We start from the raw sequence: 19,189 nt of genomic DNA, 5'->3' as shown, positions 1-19,189 counted from the left end.
TCGATTTTAATTGAAATGACTTTAGAATATCACTATTTATAATCATATTTACTGTTGGGTGCTGGTAAATACTTTTTATTTTGTATGTATAATTAGCTTCTATTCCTGTTTCTTAGTTGGGAATGATCTAAATTTTACCAAGTACCTTTTCAGCTCTATTGGCGTGACCATATGGCACTATCCGTGACAGCCCTTCGTGGTTGTCACGGATAGTGCTGTTGAACTAAGTTTATTTTCCTAGTATGAACAGATTCAGTTGTAACTTGTTTCTCTTTTGATACTTGGCTAGATGCAATTTGATAATTTTTTTAAATAAGTTTGCATGAATTTTAATAAATGAGAATAGTTGGTAGTGTTCTTGTGCTTTCTTCTTTGTGTTTTAGTAACTAGAGTTATGGTGGCTTCAAAGCATTGACTAGGGCACTCTCCATCTTTTCGAATGACCTAGAATCTCTGAAATAATGTTGCAATTATCTGTCATTTAAAGGTCAGATAAAATTCACCGAATCTGTCTGGCACTAAACACCCAGTGCCATTTTCAGCAGATCTTTGATCACCTTTCCAATTTTTTTCTACGGTAATTTGTCTATTCATTCTTCTTCTTGGCTCAGTTTTAGTAATTTCTATTTGGCTATGTGATCATCAGACTTTTAGGCTTGTGGTCATAGGGAGGCATGTGGTGATCTTGATTTTATTTTTCTTTCCTGAATCTGTGGTTGGGGCTCCTTTCTCGTTTCTGATCTTTGTACATTTGCTTTTCCTCTTCATCTTTTCAAGGTTTTATTTTACTTGTTTTCAGTGTTTGCATTTATACTCTCCGATACTGCTTTTAATCTTATGAATTCCAGCTTTTGACTTTATTAGTTTACAGTTGTAGTTTTTTTGCTTGGGTTCATCCTTTTTGTAGTTTCTTAAGAAGAAGGCTAAGTTCCTTTATTTTTTTGTATTTCTTCTTTAGCTGTAGAGGCTTTGAATGTCCTCTGAGCATGACTTCTGCTCTGTCCCTTGGGAATAGGTATGGCATGCTCTCTTTAACTGCTTCTAGGTAGTATGTCATTTCCCTTTAATTTCCTCTTTAACCTGGATTTATCTAGCGTGTGTTTCTTAATTTCTAAGTCAGCATTTTTCTTCTCATCATTTTAAGTTTCTAATTTTATTAATTGCAATCAAAGATTGCAGTCTATAAAAGCTTTCCTTTGTAAAATTTTCTAAGGTTTTATCTCTTGTAACTCAATATATGATCAATTTTTGTAAAGGATCCAGGTTCCTAAAATAGTCCCGTCTGTATTCAAAGAATATAAGTCCTGCATATTTCTCATAATTCAAATTATCTTATTTTCTGTTATCTTAATTAATTTTTTGCTTACATTTGTCATCCATTTCTGAAATAGACATCTTTGAAATGCCACACTATAATGCTATCTTTTCTGTGCATGCTTTATGTGTTTAGCTTCCCTGTTGTTCAGTGCATACAGGTTTCTGATGGTTGCAGCTTCTTCGTAAAGTGTTCCTTTTATCATTACAAACATCTTTACTTATCCTCTGCACTATTTTTCAAGTAAAACTTCCCCTTATCTAATTAATTTTGACATTCCTGGTTTCCTTCTGTTCACATTTGCCTGGTATCTATTTGCCTACGCATTTATTTCCAACATTTCTACATACCTTTATTTTAATTAGTTTTCTTATAAACAGCATGTACCTGGGTTTGGGTTTTTGTTTTAATTTTTTAAACCTAATCTGGCTGGGTTTTAGTGAGAAACTTAGTCTATTAACTGATGTACTTGATTTTATTTCTTCCATCTGATGGTATGTTTTTAATTTCCTCCCAGTGCTATTTTCGTATTTTTCTTTCCTCTTGTTTGTGCTGGTTTGATGTAGTTGCTTTGCATTTTGTTTTTTTCCCATGCCAATTTGGAAGTCCTCTACTTTTCCATCTTATTAAAGGTTACATTCTTTCTCCCTTTATTCATAATCAAGTACATATTGCTCTACTATTACTTGAAAACAAGATAACACGAAATAATTATTTCTTCCTCCAATCTGCTCCATTTCCTCCCTGCTTCCCCCTACTTCGGTGGGATGAGACCGTTAGAATTATTCCTCTGTCCCCTACTTAAGATAAGACCTTGGAACACATTTGCTCGCCTCCTCTTTACTCCTTGATTTTGTTAGGATGATTTAGTATTTCTAGCTTTGGGGTGTGGTTGGAATTTTTCTTGTAATATGTCCCTTCTACTTTCAGAGTCCTTACTGAGCAGCTCCATTCCCAGAGAGTCCACCTTTCTCCCTTTAGGTTTAGGAGAAAGGGGAGGGGGCAGGTGTGCAAGCAAGCCCCCATTCTTCAGTCTCCTGACCGGTGCACTGTCCCCTGGGCTAAGGTCTCTGTTCGGGAGCATTTGCTGTTTGTTGCCCTGAGTATCTTCCATAGATGAGATGTGTGGGTGATGAACTCTGAATTCTTGCATATCTGCAGATATCTTTTGCCCCCCAAAAATGATGGGCAGAGTATTTGGGGGACCTTGGTTCTCTTTGATGAGTAGTCTGTAGATGGCTGTTCCACTCCGTTTTAGCTCGTGGTGCTTCAGATGAAAAGTTCGATGTCTGATTTTTTTTTTCTTATAGGTAAGATGTTCTTTATGTCTGGAAGTTTTAAAGTTTTGTGTTCGTCCTCAAAGTTGAGGAATTTTACCAGGGTAACCAATATGTATGTCGCTCTTTGTCATCCTTCCTGGAGCCTTGAGAGCCCTTTCAATCTGTACGCTCAGGTCTTCTATTTGTTATGTAATTGCTGGCTCTCCCCCATCAGTTCCTTTTTCTTCTAAAACACCCAATATTCTCAAGCTAGCTCTCCCTGGATCTGCCCTCCCCATCTTTTTCCTTTCCCCTCATGAATTGTTTCTCTTTACATTTTTGGCCTATACTTGGAGATAGTCTTTTCACCTTGTCTTCCAGGCCGCTAATTCTCATGTCAACATTCACATACTGTGCTTGGGAGGACCTGGTCTTAACATGGAGACAGTCTTTCCTATCTGTCCTGAATTGCTTTAGGGCACGTGCGATTTTCTGGTTGACTTGTCGTCTGTCTCCTGGAGCAGCTCTGCTTCACCAGGCATGTGCACGGTTTGTTCTGACTGATCTTCTACCGGGTGCATGTTCTGAAGCATATTGTGAGCGATCTCTGTTCTTTGTTGCTCTTCTGGCGTGGAATCCGGAGCAGCAGCCTTCCATGGAGGGGAGCGGGTAGGAGGGGCCTGCCTTCTCCCCCTGGGCCAGGGGTGTTGAGCTCGGTGGGCCACCAGCCTGCTCCTGGACTCGTTTCTCCCTGGCCTCTCTGTTCTCCTTCAGCTGCAGGGGCAGGGGGAATGCAGCCCACTTGTTCAGCTGCTTTTTGACCCCCTGGGGTCCAGGAAGACCTGGGCTAGTCCAGCAAAGCAAGTTTCAAACTCTTCTTCCCTCTGGGGTCCACGGGTTTCTCTTCACCAGGCTCTGCCCAAGATTCTTGCCCCAAAGCTCTCTGTAGCTGGTCTCCAAGTCAAAGGGAAAAGATCCCCACACCAGTTTTTTTAGTCGAATCTCCCACATGTACCCCCATCTGCCCAAAGGCCTCTGCAATTCTGATTCAGGATGGGCAGATAGGTTAGAGATCATCTCTTTCGGGTTTCTATTGTATGCCATTCTCAGTGGGTCAGCTGTGACTGGTAACCCCCCACCCTTCCCTTCCTCTGGGCAGGCTGTTGCTATGACTGGCACCCAGAGACCCTAACACCCCTCACCCTCCCAAAGCCTCCTTCACTCTTTTGTTTGTTTAAATCAGATTAAACACTGGATTCAATTCCAGAATCATATGCTCCAAGGTCCCTCTCAGTGTAGGCTGGTCACTGGCGATGTCCCCCAAAATGATTTCCAATAACAACAAGGATACAGTATTCAATAACATTGAATCCCACAGTGGAAAGGTTTTTGTTTTGTTTTCAGTTCTTCTGATTATGACAAATAGAAAGTCTTGAGTTTGGTGTTACTATGTCTCTCACACCTCTTTAACACTTATTAATCTCCCTTTTAACAAAAAAAAGAGAGCAGGTGTGATGCTCTGAGTCTTTGGTAGGCAACAGTGTTTGCCTTTCCAGGGCGGGGAAGCTGATGGGAGGAGGGTTGGAGGGAAAGCCGGCAGTTCAGTGAGGGGCCCGGTTAGTGTGCAGTGCGGAGCGCATCTAAGATGCTGAGTAGGCGGGCCAAGGTCTGAGCCCAGGGCCTCTCCATTGTTTAGAGATTGGATTTCTTCCTCAGTGCCAACCAGTGCACAGGACCCTTTCCCGCTTGTTGGCTAAGTGCCTTTGAATTGGCTCGCTCAAGAGGTTTGCTTCCCATCACTTCTGGGCCACTTCTTGGCAGCCGAAGCCACGTGATTGTCATTAGTGTTCCATGTGTCTGACCAAGCAGCACTTAAGTGCAAACATGGACTGTGGCCAAGCTCCCAGCTGTGCAGAGCCTTCTGGTTTGCGGTGCAACCTGTCGGATCCTTGGGGGCAAGGGGTATCCTCCCCTGAGGCTGCAAAAAGGCCGGAAGCAAGCTGGACCTGTTACACAGTTTGAACCTGGCTCACACTGAATGTTCCAGATTCATTGCACTTGTCAGGTTCCTGGCTATTGCCTATATCTATTAGAAAACAGCAAAATCTGCCATTAATTCAGCACTCTTCTTTCTTACCAGTGTGCTGGAAATGCTTATTCTACCAGGAACACATGGCCATGCCACTAACCAGCTCTCTTAATGGGTCACAATGCTGCCAGAGCCAGCGGGCAGTAGACCCAGGGCTGTACACTGGAGGGGCCTGTGGGTCACTGGAGAGCACTGACCCTGTCCACAACAGGCTGCCAAACTCAGGTTCCACCAAGAAAGCAGATCAGCATATCTAAATTTTCAAGAGATCAGTATCTTTTTGTGAGAATTCTCCTGGTCTATAAACATTTGTTCCCATAAAAACAAACAACAACAACGAAAACTAAACCAAAACCTCAAGACCACTATGGGCCAAACAAAACACAGCTTTCTCTGGCCCAAGTCCAGGCTGCAGATGGCAGGTTTGCGGCCTCTGCTCTGGAACAGTGGGCCAGCCTATAAAATGGGGCCACTCCCAGGGCTATTGGGATGGAGGTTATGGAGGGAGCCCTGCTTCAGTCCCCAGTTCTGCTGCTTCCCAGCCAGCTCTGAGAAATTGTCCAAGCAGTTGGTTGACCTCCCTAAGCCTTAGTGCCCCTGTCTGTAAAATGGGGATAGCTGTGTTACTTGTCCCTGAGATTTGTTGCGAGGAGTAAATGGGAAAGCATACATAAATGCCTAGCACAAAGTTAATGTTTGATCACTGGGAGCTGTTATTATTGTTCAAATATCATCTGTGGAAATGCTTGGAAAAACTAAAGGGAGTGTTGGGTATTTGGCACCCTTCTGAGCAGGGGCACACCAGCCAGATGAGAAAGGGCCTCCCTGCGTCTCTACAGCAGAGGGGACAGCAGGACCGGACTGCGAATGGCCTCACTCACCTTTATTTTGGTCGTGAACATGGTGGCAGTGTTGATATTCTTGAAGTCCAGGGAGACCCAGCGCCGTGTCCCTGCAGCTTCCCTGTGGGCTGGTATGAGAGACCCACACATTGGCCCTGTCGTACTCACCGCCTCTGGCCAGCCCCTCCCCATCACAGGATTGAGGGGTGCTAAGGACACAGGGGAGGAAGGGAGAGTTCTGGCATCTGCTTTCAAGAGAAATAAGGGGTTGGGGCCTGCTGTGGAGAGGTTTTAGTCTGAAGTTTGACAGGGTTGCCCCTGGCACCTCTGGCCTCCAGAGCCCTGTTGGTGCGTCTCATGTTGACATGGGCATCACAGTCAAGGTCACGCCGGTACACAGCTTTGTTGTTTGTCGAGAGCTCGGCCAGGCACATGCCTGGCTTCAGAGGGTCCATTATCTGAGCCTCGGTGTATGGTAATAGGCCGGGAACAGCACAGGCACAGTGTTTGCTTACGCATTCCTGCAGGCCAGCTGAAGAGCCCCAGGGTGTTCTGTGATCAGCATGAGTCAGCAAGTCCCCGCTGGAGCTGGTGCAGGAGGGCTGCTGGCTTCCGAGGGCATGGGCACCACCTCCGGGAGGGCCCATCAGCTGGGATGCCTCCTTGTTGGGGAGCAGGATCCACACCAAGGAAGCAAAGGCCATGTGCCTTGCACTTAGTAGGGGTTGGGGAGTGTTATTGGGCTGAACGTCATTCTTGGGAGCCCAATTTGTGTCCAACTTGGATGCTGAAAAGTTGTGTGTATTCTCTACCCCTCCCACCGTCTTTCCTGGTCCCCTAACTGCCCACACTAGGCCATCCTGATCAGCAGGCATGTTGGAGCGTAAAGCACAGTGGATGTAGTTAGGACAGTTTTCCAGCAGTTGGCTATGGTGATGGTGAGCAGAAATAGTCAGTGGTGGGGACAAATGGCAGTGTCAGGATCTCCCAGGACAGACTCCACCCTTTCATTCATTGTTCACTCCTTCAGCAACCGCAGGAGTCTGAGCTGGATTCTGCCTTCAAGGGGTCTTCAGCCCAGTGAGAGAGCTGAGGTGCACCTAGAGGGGGAGTGGAGCCGACGCAGCGCTGAGAATGGTCAGCAGAAGGGCAGGGCAGCAAGTTCATTGGGTGACGATTAAGCTATGATGCTGCAAAGGTGTTTAAAGAGGCATAAGAGTCTCCATTTAAGAGCCCAGTGTAGCAATAGAAACTGGGACCTCTTCTTATGTCTCTCTCCTCCTGTCCATGGTCAGGGGTTGGGTCCCTCACCAGCCTGGTCTCCTTCCTCTGAACATGCTTGAGGCCACCTGTATTCCTTGGAAATTGTGGTCTGAGGGCTGGCCGTAGAGTGCTCAGGAGAAGAGCTTGGGCTCTTGGGAATACTTGTGTTTTCTTGCTACTTGACCTTGGGAAAGCTAAGTAACTCCTCTTAGCCAGTTTCCTCGTCTTTAACATGAAGTTAGCATGCACACCTACATAGCTTTTTCCAAGGCTGGATGCTGGGAGGTGAGTCAAAGGTCATCGGGAGGATTCAATATGTGAGTGTCCATGGAGGTCTTAGCTCAGAGCTGGCCCCTGTGGAGCTCAACAGTTGCTGGCCATCAGTATTCTTCCCCAACCCCAACCTCACTACAGGGTGGCTGAGGGCGTGGATCAGAGAGGGTTTGGACAGTAAGCAGTGGGCATTTTCATTTGGTCTTTACCCTGAAACCCTAATGAGGGCCTGAGCAAGTGGCAGGTTCTCAGGATGGCAGGCTGAGAGGCCTGTCCTCCTTGGACCACTTGTCTCCAGTGCGAGCCAGTTTCAGGCTTGGCTCACTCAGAATCCCTCAGCCGCCAGCCGCTGGACCAGAGCAGGTCTCCCCTTCCGCAGAGGCTCAGTGAGGCCACAGTGAGGGCTCGGGCACTACTTATGCTCCCGTTGGTCTCACAGATGAGCAGTAGGGCCATCAGCTAAGCCCCAATCCCTGCATACCGACCCCAGTGATGGCAAAAATCGGCTGAGAGGGCATAGCTGGATCTGCTCGCCCTGCAGCCGGAATGGATGCCTTTGGCCTCCAGCAGAACACTGCCCACTTCAACATCCCTAGAAAGGGCAATCGATGTGGAAGCCCACAAAGTGATTTTTATGGACTCCCTTTTTTTGGGCCATGACCATAGCATAGTGGTTATTAATGAGGAGCTTCCATCTGCTGGAGAAAGGCTGGGGTGGGAAACCCCGGAGGCCACCGTGGGGCTATTTAAATCCACCACAAGGAGACTGGCATCCTCCCTGGGCCACATCGGGGAAGGAAGGCTGGCTGGGCTGGGCTTTGCTGTGTCTCTGTGACCGTATTTCTCTTGGTCTGGCAAGACACACCCTCTCCTGGAATTCTCCCGCACTGTCTTTCAAAGGCCTAGCAGAGGGGTGACGCAGAGGGGAGCAGAAGAGCGTGGCTTGTGGGGCGCAGTCCGAGTGGTTCAGGGCCCTGCCTGGGTGCGCGCATGGCCCGCTTTTGCTGGTGAAAGTTGATGGGGCAACTGACCACTGCTGTTTGTTTCGGGGGAGACATGAGTTACCCTGGAGAGGAATGTGGATTCAGACTTGCTTCTGGCAGACTTTTCCACAGCATTCCCCCGAGAGGGTGTGAGAAATGTGATTTCCCCCAGGAGCCCAGTGTCGGTGATCTGTACCTTTGGCCTTGAACTCTCCTCAGCAGGGAGCTCAGAAGGGTGCTTTCTGTCTGCCCCTTTGTTTCAGAACTAACACTCGCCTAGAAGGGCCCCCCATCGGGCAGGTCTCTCAGCTGGCCCCTGCGTGCCTGCGTGTGTGCCAAGTGGTCTGACCCGGAGAACCCAGGGTTCTTTTTATGCCCCTTTGTCTCTGGGGTCGGTGGTGGTGTTTTGGTGTCCTTCCCTGCCCAATCACGTGGGAAGAAGAAAAAAACCAATTCCTTGTTTTAAAAGAACAGGAAAGGGAAAACCGAGAGCCTGTGGCAAGCCTTTTCCAGGATGCCTGTGTCTGTAGCTACAAGAGAAGCAAGGGCAGTAACTTTCCTGAGGTTTGTTGAGGATTGGGGGGCAGCGGACAATGCTTTGGGAGCTGCTGGTCCCTGAAATGCCTGTAAGAGAAAATGCCCCCCAGCCTGATTTGGCCACTGTAAAGTGGGGTTGGAACCGATGCTTTCCTGCAGGGTTGTAGCCCTCAGGGCCCACAGAAGTTATGCAGAAACCAGATACCCCCCTTTCAGGTCAGCAGGGCCACATGGCTAGTCCAGTGCCCTGCCACCATCTTCTAAACAAACTCTCGAGGGCTGTGCAGTGCCTCCGCAGCCATCAGAATTCTTGGTTGCTAAGAACAGAAACCTGCCTCAGAGTGACTGAAGCACAGAAGGAAACATGTTGGCTTATGTAACTGAGTAGCCTAGAAATATAGCAGCTTCAGGCATAGCTGGATCCAGGTGTGTGCTAAACTGACTGGCCAGACATGGGTCAGGGAACTTAGGCTATAAATAGGAAGAATCCCCAAAGTGGGAGGAAGGATGGTTCTCCAAAGGAAGGCAGAAGAGAAGCTGGGCAAGTGAAAACAGCAGATGTCCACTCCAGCTCTCATTTGCCGTTTACGAAGCTCATCCCCACTCCTAGGCGTTTTGTGCAGTGAGTCACCACCGCACCCCACAGTGAGTGGTGAGAGAGCTGGGAGGAGCCCAGACAGGAGCCCTCCGACAGACTGGCAGAGTCCCCACCTGGTCTGCTTGGGTGGCAGAGCCTTTACACTTGTCCACCTGATGCAGAGGGAGATGTTTTAGGTGGCTCGGGTTCGTGACTGTCTTGCCTGTGAGCTGCCTGCCCGAGATGGCAGGCTCCCGTGGTTTTTTTCTCCCTTTCCTGTGCTCATGAGAACGCATGCAGGGCCTCATGAGCAGGGGACATAAATAATGGACAGACACTGTGGGCAGGCAGACAGGAAGGGTTTCTTTCCCAGGGATGGAACGAGCCCTGCAAACTCTGCAGCCTTGCTGGTGTGTGTTCCACAAAACAGAATAAAAGCTGTGCAGACAGCCCCCAATGTGTGATACTGTGCATATATTAAACACAATGTCCGAATAGGCCCTAATGGGAAGGCTTCACTTCGTCATGTCTGCAGAAGAAAGGGCAGTCCAGCAGCTGTCCCGCCAGGCAGGGGGGAAGGCAGGGATGCTACTTAGCTTAGGCGGTAAAGTCAACATTGAACCAGTTTGCCTCACTCGCGGGCTCTTACTGTTGAATGAAAGCGCGTCTTTGCACAGGCTTTGTAACAAGGGCTCGGAGGCCATAGCGCTCTCTGTCACGTCTTTGCGACATCACAATGAATGTAACAGCTGGATTTCAAACAACGGCTTTTGGGTTTTCCCAGACGTGAGCGCGGAATGGGCAGCATGCGGTGGCTGCGTGTCCTGACCCGAGATCGCCGTGCGGGGAGCGAGGGCGTGGGCCCAGTTAGTATCCCGGGGAAGGGGCCGCGGGCTGGGCGCTTAGGGGCGACTACTGGGCACCCGGGGTGGAGACAGGACTGGCAGCCGGGGTGAGAGGGGCCGGCGGGGGTCGTGGAGAGTTGCGGGTTCCTCCTGGCCCACAGTTTAAAGGCTGCCTGCCTTCACGGATAAAGGCTGGATGATGGAGGCAAGCGACCTCTTTCAGCCGCAGTGGTCCAGGAGGTGACACGAGCAGAGCTTGGGTTCATAAGCTATGTGGGTCTTTATTTCAGAGCCTCTCAACCTTTTGTCCACCAAGAGCCCTTTTATTTGTCCCATGTTTTGTGAGCTGCTATATCCCAAAAAGACTACTTTTGGCAGAGACATAGATATGACCCTGGAGCGTGGTTAACCTGAAGCAGGGTGACCACAGGGAGATGACAGCCCAAAGCCGACCCGTGACCTGTCCTGAGGCTGAGGCAAACTGCTGCAGAGTCCCAGTGATGTCCAAGTTCACACCAGCTGGTCGGTGGAAGAGCCCAGACCAGACCCCAGGTCTCTGGAGTGACAAAATGGGGACATAAGCAGCCACAATTAGTGGAGAGGTTTCCTGAAAACACCGGCATGAGAAGGGCCATGCCTAGACTCTGAGGGTGGATTAGGAGACCAAGGGTCCCCTCTTAGGGGGCTGGCAGGGCTGCCTCAAAGGATAGCACCAAGGTGGAGCCCAGGCTGAGACAAGTGATGTTGACCTAACGAGGTCTGGCCAGAGGCCCAGCTCCTGGGGCCTCCTTCTGCCACTTCACCTGGGGTTGTGATGCTTGTTAGAGGCCAAATTGCATAAGAACCTGGGTCTTCTGCCTCCAAGTCCAAGGCACAGTGTCTCTCACCCAAAGCCGGAGTCCCAGGATTCAGACCAGCCTCACCACCACAAAGGGGGAAAGGCACAGAGCAACACACACACACACACACACACACGGAATGGGAGCTGGCATGTACCCCCCCACACACATCACCAGTGCCGAGAGTCTTGGGAAAGGGCAGGGGCCACGCTGTTCTCCAGATAACAGCAGCAGAGGCTCTGTCCTGGAATCACAAGTCCTGGCCTTGCCCCTGACTCCGTCTGGTGACAATTGGCAGCTGACATCTTTGCTTCTGGACCGAGTTACCCCTTATTAAAGACGGCATCTTTACAACAGATTTCTGCAAGTCACTGTCAACAGGACACATCTCTTGTTTTGTACCAATCATTTCCCTGGGGAGTGACTCGCCTGACACTATTAATTTAAAATACCCTTGTTTTCTATATGATTCTAATATTAGAATATCACATTTTAAATATAGCATGAATTACTAAGGGCTCTTATTTAATTTTTAGATAACTTTTCTCCTGTCATACAGCTTCACCCACAGTTAAGGAGCTGGGTTTTACATTGGCTCTTTCCTCTCTTCTTTGCAAGTAGCCAAGCAATCCCATCTGAGCTCACATGCTTCACTCAAGCCCAGCCTGTAAGGCCATGGTCACCCCACCTCTGGATTGTTCTGTCCTGGTTTCAGAGCTTTCTGTCTCCATTAGGAGAAATAGGCTCAATGTCAGGCAGCTTCCTCAGCAGCTGAATTTAAAGCTGGGAAGAGCTCCCCCATCCACAAGTAACCCTAATTTCCACTGATAGGGGTTTGGTTGAATGACTCAGGGCCCATTCTGATGATGGGACACCAAGCAGCCAGTGGTGGAAATCAAGATGGTTTGGAAAGATGCACAGATGAACTTTTTTTATTTTAATAGGTGATTGTTTTAATGTGTATTAAGAAAAATGTAAATAGTACATGGCCCTATGTGATTGGGTCTCTGCTGCCCTCGCTGACCTTGTCCCCCACTCTCCCTGTTATCTACTTCATTCCAACCCCACCGGCTCCTCATCATTCCTCTAACACACAAGGCGCCCCAGGACCTTTGCACTTGCTGTCCTCGCTGCCTGCAATGCTCTTCCTCACATAAACGCAAAGCCCACTCCTTCTCATCGCTGAGGCCTCAGCTTTACATGTCACCTCCTTTCCTGGCTCCTAACTCTGCCCCTCACTCCATCACTGCCCTTTATGTGGTTATTACTCTGTCATTATTTGTTTGTTTGTTTGTTTATGTCTTTTTTCTACCTTCCCCTACTAGCCTGTGAGTCCTTTGAAGGCAGGGGCTATGTCTGTCCTGTTCACCACTGTCTCCTGGGTGCTGTATGAGATACACCTGGCACGTAGCAGTCAGTATGGACCAGAGGAGGAAGCCATCGGTGGGAGAGTGAAGGTGGCAGTAATCTGAAGGGTAGCTCAGCTCTACCAGCCAGGGAGACAGCCTTTATGCCTAGAGAAGGGCAGAGCTTCTTACCTCCCATCAGGGGCCTCCAGGTCTCAGTGCCTCTGTTCTCGTGAGACTCTGAGAAATCAGAAATCGAGGTCCCAGCATGATTACTTTGCAAAACGCACACATCTTACATCTGCCCAGCCAGTGGTCTCTGAGCCAGTCATTTAAAGCATGGACACCCTCTGCCCCCGCCACCTCCCCAGCACCCCATTCATTTAGGCCTGGTCACACAGCTCGAGTCTGGTTCCAGAAGCTCCCCCTTTACCTGGATCCTTCACAGGATGGTGATTGATGAGAGAGGCTCTGTGCAGGGAAAAGGGTGCTGATAACAGAAAGCAGAAGAGGGGCGTTTAACCAGCCGGGAGATGGAGTGGAAAATCATGTGTTCCCGCAGCTGAGGGTCTGTGAGTTTGTGAACCTTCGGAAATTCTGGGCAAAACTGTGTGAGGGTGCACTTGTCACAATCTCAGAGGCATCTGTGATTCAGAAAATGGCTGCTGGGGCAGATGATCCTCCAAGGTCCCTTGCAGCTCCCAAGCCTGTGGTTCTGTGACCATATAAGGCCACTGTGCCTGGGAAGTCTCACTGCAGCTGAGTGCAGTCTTGCACTGAGAGGGGGAAGCAGAGAGCAAAGGGAGCCCAAGCCCGGACCTCCTGCAGGGTCCCCTAGGCAGCAAAGAGGTGTCGAGTTGAAGGAGGCCAGGGGTCCCTCCTTGGTTGCCTCTTCCCAAAAAGCTCCAACCTTCTCAAGTGGGCTTGGTGCCACTGTCCCTCTCTCTCCCCATCTCCACTTGAGATCTCCCTCATTGCATTGCCAGGATTCCAGAGTCCAGCCGGTGGCTCCTGTCCAAAGCCCGACACTCAGGCCTGCAGAGTCAGCCTGTGCTTGCTCCCCATATTTCTTCTGCTTTGGTGGCTGGGAATACCTCTCAGAGCCCCTGAGTTTTGAGTGGGCATCAAGCTTGGCCTCCCTTTGCTACCCTTGTTCTACAGGCATAAAAATCTGGTGGGCTCCCACCTTGGCACGTACGCCCACACACACACGCACACACATATACCTGCCTCCATTGTGAGCTCCTTGGAGAGGACTGGTCTTGGGCATCTATGTACTCTTGGCTCATGTGGTTATGTCTCACTTTCACTGGGTACTCTCCAGAGCCAGTCCTGTGCCAGGTGATATGGAGAGAGGAAAACTGAGGTGTGATCATCTGTCTTCCAAGGGCTGACAAGCTGGTGGTAAAGACAGAAAATTTATAAACAAGTCTACTTGGAGATGATCCCTGACAATTGTCATCAAGGTACAAAACACGCTTCAGTTATGACTCTATTGGTTGTAAGTGACAGAAACTCAAGTCAAATTAGCTTATACAAAAATAAGAAGGAATCATTTGGCTCACATCACTCAAAAGTGTAGGAACAGAGTTAGCTTCAGACGTGGCTGGATCCATTGGCTCAAAGGATATCTCCGGGACTTCATTTTACACTCTGTCACTCAACTATGTAGGTGAAGATTAGTTTATCTGGGAGATGCCATTGACTGCAGCTAAGGTAGCCCATGCAGCCTCCCTCCTGCTCTCCCAGTCCTGGTCCTGCCTCCTTCAGGACTCAGACCTGGGCTATCACAAGAGACCAGATTGCCCTGGGCTGTTCCTCCAACTCAAACCAGACACCTCCTTTCCTTACCTCACACTCCTTGGGCTGGCATTGTAGGAAGTGTGCCGATGCCCAATTTGTGTGTGAAGTCCCTGGACTCTTCGGGAACCTCAATATAGATATAAGACCCAGGGCAGAAGAAGCAGCCCTGCCTCTCAGCATTTGCCTGATGGTCACAAGTAGGGCCTCTAATGCCACTGTGACACTCGGCCAACTGTGTGACCTCAGGTAGGTGGCTTAACCTCTCTGAGCCTCAGTTTCCTCATCTGTAAAAGGGAAATAATGATTTTTGTCTCCTAGAATTGTTTCAAGTAGTAAATGAGATGCTGCATGTAAAGCACTTAGCGCAGAGTAAACCCGGCCTAGATGGTCAGAACCTGAACATCTCCCAGCCTTGAGGAGCTTTGGGGAGTTATGACTTATAAGCTCCTGATTCTTGTTCCTTACCAAGCTTGTGAGGTCTCACCCTAGTCAGCCAAAGACTCAACGGGATCCCTACGCAGACCCCCTCTGTCTGCAGCGATCCCTCTCTGGTACTCTGCCCCTCAGATCCCAGCCGCTCAGCTGTCCTGAATTCCGATCTTTATCTCACCAGCTCAGTGAGACCCCTGTGCTCTGCCTGGGCCCTCCCTGTCTGCACCGTGGTCTCGTAAATGCCTCCAGGCAGGCAGCCAAGGCACTCATAGGACTCACCAGGCTCAGTTCCCTTCTCTCTGGGATCGCAGTCCTGCGCCATCCACTCCCCAATGCCTGAAAACACTTGTTTCATATATTTTGTCCAGTTTTCTAGTTGTTTACAGTGGGAGCTAACAAGTCTGCTTGAGATCCCTCTGGAGTAGTGCTCCATGATCCAGACTGGGTGTGTACTCCCTCCAGAGATTTGTACAGAAATGGGTTTGTGGCCAACAAAGGTCAATGAAATGTCAAGAGGGTCATTCCGATCTGTTTCTTAGAGAAACTCAGAATAGGACCCACAACCCAGCACCAAGTTGAATTTTGCAACAGGAATCATTATTATTCATCACCTGGTACATGGGTAACTAAAATGTGGTATATGCAATAAAAATAAATGAAGTGCTGATACATGATATAACATGGATGAATCTTGAAAACATTTTACTGAATGAAAGAAACTAGTCACAAAAGACCACATCTTATATATGGTCCTATTTATATGAAATGTCCAGAAAGGTAAATTTATAAAAACAAAACGCAGATTAGCAGTTGCTTACTGCTGGGGTGGGGGATGGGGAGTGACTGCTAACAGGTATGTGGTTTTTGGGGGGGGGGTACAAAGATATTAGATTAGATTGTGGTGATCATTGCCCAACCTTTGGGATGCACTAAAAAAAATATTGAATTACACACTTTAAATGGGTGGATTGGATGTGACTTATGTCTCAATAAAGCTATTTTTTAATAAAGAATTGTTAGCAATTTCCTCCTGCTAGTGCAGGAATGGAAAGGGGCCGTGGTGAGGTGGAAGAGCAGCCTCAGCTGCTTTGGAATTGGAATTGGTGCATGTTTCACATGGTGTTCAGTCTCGGACTGAAAAATGTGACCACAGAGGGGTTTGCACAGTTTATCAGGGGGTGACTAATGTTGGATGCTACTCTTAAAATCCATTTGCTCTTTCTTAATTCCTTCAACTGTAAGAGGATTCTAGCAGTTTTGGTTTTATGCTCTTTCTAGCTTCCTCCCCTATCCGGCACCTTGTCAGCAGTGAGCATTTACTGAGTGGCCCATCTGCAGGGAGAAGGAACATTCGGGCACGTGCAGTCTTAACCCTGGCCTCAGAGGAACCCGAAAACAGGAGGGCAGGGAGCATGTGGCCTCTGAGAACTGTGATGCCACCTCCGTGGCCTTTGTGTCACTCTGCAGAGCACCCAGAATAGGGTGACATGATGCTCAAGTCTCAGCCCGGGATGAAGAGTGGGCAGAATCCTTCCGTTGACTTTTCTGTTGTCAAAGATGCAGATGGTTGGTTTTGAGTGGACCCTCTGACCTCCCGTGTCTTAATCCCCTCTGGCTTCTTGCAGGGCTCTTCAGCTGTACACTCCTGAGTGGGTCTTTAAGTTAAGACTCTGAGCTTTGCTTAAAGATACTAACAGCTAACATTTATTGGGTGCTTAATGTGCGTCCCCCCTCTCTAAGTGCTTTCAAGTATTATCAACACCTTGTTGAGTGGCGTGGCTTTCACGTGTGCGGGGAATTTGAAAAGACTGCCTTTCTTTTCTCCACTACTCTGTTTTTCAGATTTATTTTCAGTAATTCGGGTAGATTTTCCTTCAGACCCAATGGCACTAACGCAGCAGGTCAGTAATTCAGCGCCCGGATGGGACCCGGCCGCAGCCAGCTGAGCCAGGAGGGGGCCCGGGGGCTTCACAGCCGGTGCTCTCAGCCCCGCGAGGACTGTGCACTCAGTGGCCTGTTGGTTTCTCCCCAGGATCATCCATGAAGACGGCTTCTCCGGAGAAGACGTGAAGCAGTACAAGCCTGTCGTCTACAGCAACACCATCCAGTCGCTGGCAGCCATTGTCCGGGCCATGGACACTTTGGGCATCGAGTACGGTGACAAGGAGAGAAAGGTAGGCCGCTGAGCCCAGGGGCACAGCGAGGAGAGACACTGTCTTGGTCCCCTGTGGGTCACGCCGGGCTGCCTTGCGGTAACAAGAAGAGACCTGCTACATACTCGAGAGGAGGCCTGTCACCCACCTGAGCCAGGACACCAGTTCAGACCTGGCCAGCGCTAACAGGGGCTTCTCTGGGGGGCAAGCTTCCCAGCAAAGCGCAACAAGGACAACAGCCAGAGTTCCAGGGCTCAGTTTGCAGATAAGAAAGGGCTGGTGGCTGTTCTAAATTGGGATTCCCACGCGTTGTTCAGTACCTGCCCTTGAACAGTTCACTTGCATAGAGAAAATATTTCTAAAATTTAACAGTCTTACCTGGCCACCATCCCCTCCTTAGGAGAGTTCTCTGTGCCTTGTTTGGGGGGACGGGGCAGCCACGTGAATTGACTCCTGCTTCCCTCTCACCACGGGATGTGTTTTCTGCCTCTGGGGAGTGAGGGCCTGAGGGGCTCCCGTTCCTGTAGGAAGTGCTTGTCCTAGAACAGGGACTGTTTTTCACCTGATTTTCAGGCATCTGATAAGTGGTGAATGGAATAAGTATATAAAAGCCCCTTACTTGCAAACATCTGCATTAACTGTAAGAGTGGACTTTATACAGTCACACTGGCAAAGCAAAATTAGAGGGAGGGAGGGAGGGAAACATCCTCAGGGAATTCTATCCAGAAGCAGCTCTTGGTCCCTGGGGGAATTCTGAGTCCCAGCATTCCTCTCCCTGTGACCTAGAGCATGGAAGGGGGGCAAGTGGAGGCCTCCAAGCACTTGGGCCCCGAGTGGAGCCTCTGGATGGAGAGCCTTTATCTTTGGGTGATCGGCCTGATTTTGCTAAAATCACATCCTGTCTTTGCTAAAAATCACCTCCATCTCAGAGGAAAACTATTCTCACCTCTGGGACAGAGAACGCACCTGTGACAGACAGCTTCAAATGTAAAAATTCAATACTGATGCACAGAATTCTAATTCCACTGTACAAAGTCGTCCCAGCTCAGGCCTTGGCTTCTCAGGGGAATTGGGTGACAGAGTGTTTCCAAGGCCAGCCGGGGCGGGGAAGCTGGGCCCTGGCAGAAGGGCCTGTCCCTGCTGGTTCTGCAGACAAGCACTTCTCCCCAGGGGACAGGCTTTGGTTTGGGTCAGAGAGCCAGGGCCCATGGAAAGAGGGCACTGCTAGTTCTCCAGCCTTGTTTCCTATAAGCATTCCCTGCGAGCTCAGTGACTCAGGCACGGTGCTGGCTGCTGGAACACGGGAATGGGCACAGTGGGAGTGGTGCCCGGAGGAAGCAGTCAGCAAATACCTACTCCTATCATCCGAGTAGCCGAGGTGGTTCTAGGGCTTCATTCATTTTAGCAATAATAGCCACAGTGGTAACAAACAGCTATCATTTTATATTGAATTTATTGGGATGACATTGGTTAATAAAAGTATATATAGGTCTCAGGTGTCCGAGTCTATGACACATCATCTGTATATTGTACTGTTTGTTCACCACCCCAAGTCCAGTCTCCTTCCATCACCATCTATCCCTGCTTTACTCTCTCCTACCTCCCCCCATCCCTCTTCTCCTCTGGTAGTCACCACACCAGAGGTGTCTAAGAGGGGTTTTTGGGCACTTTTTTTCTTCTTAATCCCTTCACCTTTTCCCCCTAGACCTGCAACCCTCCTCCCCTCTGACAAACAGCCATTGTTTACTGAGCATCTACTAGCTGCCAGGCATTGTGCTAAGCGCTTTCCATGTATTAACTCATTTTAACTAACTCTAGCATTAAAGCCCAGGGCATGAAATGCCTGGTCTGTTCTTCAGACACAGGACAGGGTGCAGGCCTTTGCTGTCTGTCCACCTTTTAGACAAAGCGAGAACGTGGTGCCTGCCTCTCAGTTAACCAGCTGGCAGACACAGTGGAATGGCATCTCTAATTTTTTCCAATTCCCAAGGAAAAGTACCTATAATTTCATCACTAAAGGAATAGATGTTGGTTGAGTACCCACTATGTGTAGGCTTTGTGCTCAGCCCTTGTAAAGATTCAAAGGTATGTGAGATGGGCCTTTAAGGAGCTGGGCATCTTCTGGGGAAGATAGGGCTCACTGGCTGAATGAGCTCGGGTCACTCCACAGGATGGCCAGGGAAAGCTTCTTGGAGGAAGTGAGGCTGGAACTGTCCTCGAAACAGGTGTGGCGTGGCAGGTCCAAGTGTGGGAGAGGAAAGGGACTTGGAGAGGGGAGGAACGTGAGTAAAAGCAGTGGGTTGGCAATGACCGAAGGAGATTTGATTGACACAGGCCAGTGGCAAGAGCAGAGGCTTAGGAGATGGGCCAGGTGTGGGAAAGTTGGAGGATACAGTTAGGTCCAGATTCCGGGGCCTTGGAAAGAATGCCAAGGGGTCTGGGTTTTACCCTGTTGGCAGTAGGCGGCCTTTGACAGTTTTTGAGCTGGGAGGGATGGATAAGAGTAGACTTTAGGGAACTGTCATGAAGGCACCTGCAGGGTGGGCCAGTGGGGGAGAGACTGAAGGCGGGCAGGCGGCGGGGCAGTGATGGTGACTGACCCCACATCAGGGTCTCGATGGAAACGAGAGCAG

The 19,189-nt window shown here is 49.3% G+C and overlaps 1 protein-coding gene across 3 annotated transcripts in view; it reads left to right on the top strand.

Moving 5' to 3' along the window:
- GNAO1 (G protein subunit alpha o1) overlaps positions 1 to 19,189 on the top strand; it is a 129,362-nt gene that overhangs the window by 57,759 nt on the left and 52,414 nt on the right. For all 3 annotated transcript variants that reach the window (XM_081118194.1, XM_081118195.1, XM_081118196.1), the window contains exon 3: positions 16,436 to 16,577. In XM_081118194.1, the coding sequence (XP_080974320.1) occupies positions 16,436 to 16,577 (142 nt within the window). The remainder of the gene's footprint in view (positions 1 to 16,435; positions 16,578 to 19,189) is intronic.

This window comes from Miniopterus schreibersii (genome assembly GCF_964146895.1).
Source record: "Miniopterus schreibersii genome assembly, chromosome: 18".
Taxonomy (NCBI): Eukaryota; Metazoa; Chordata; class Mammalia; order Chiroptera; family Miniopteridae; genus Miniopterus; species Miniopterus schreibersii.
Note: the sequence above shows the minus strand (reverse complement) of the source record. Positions and strands in the feature narration are given on the sequence as shown.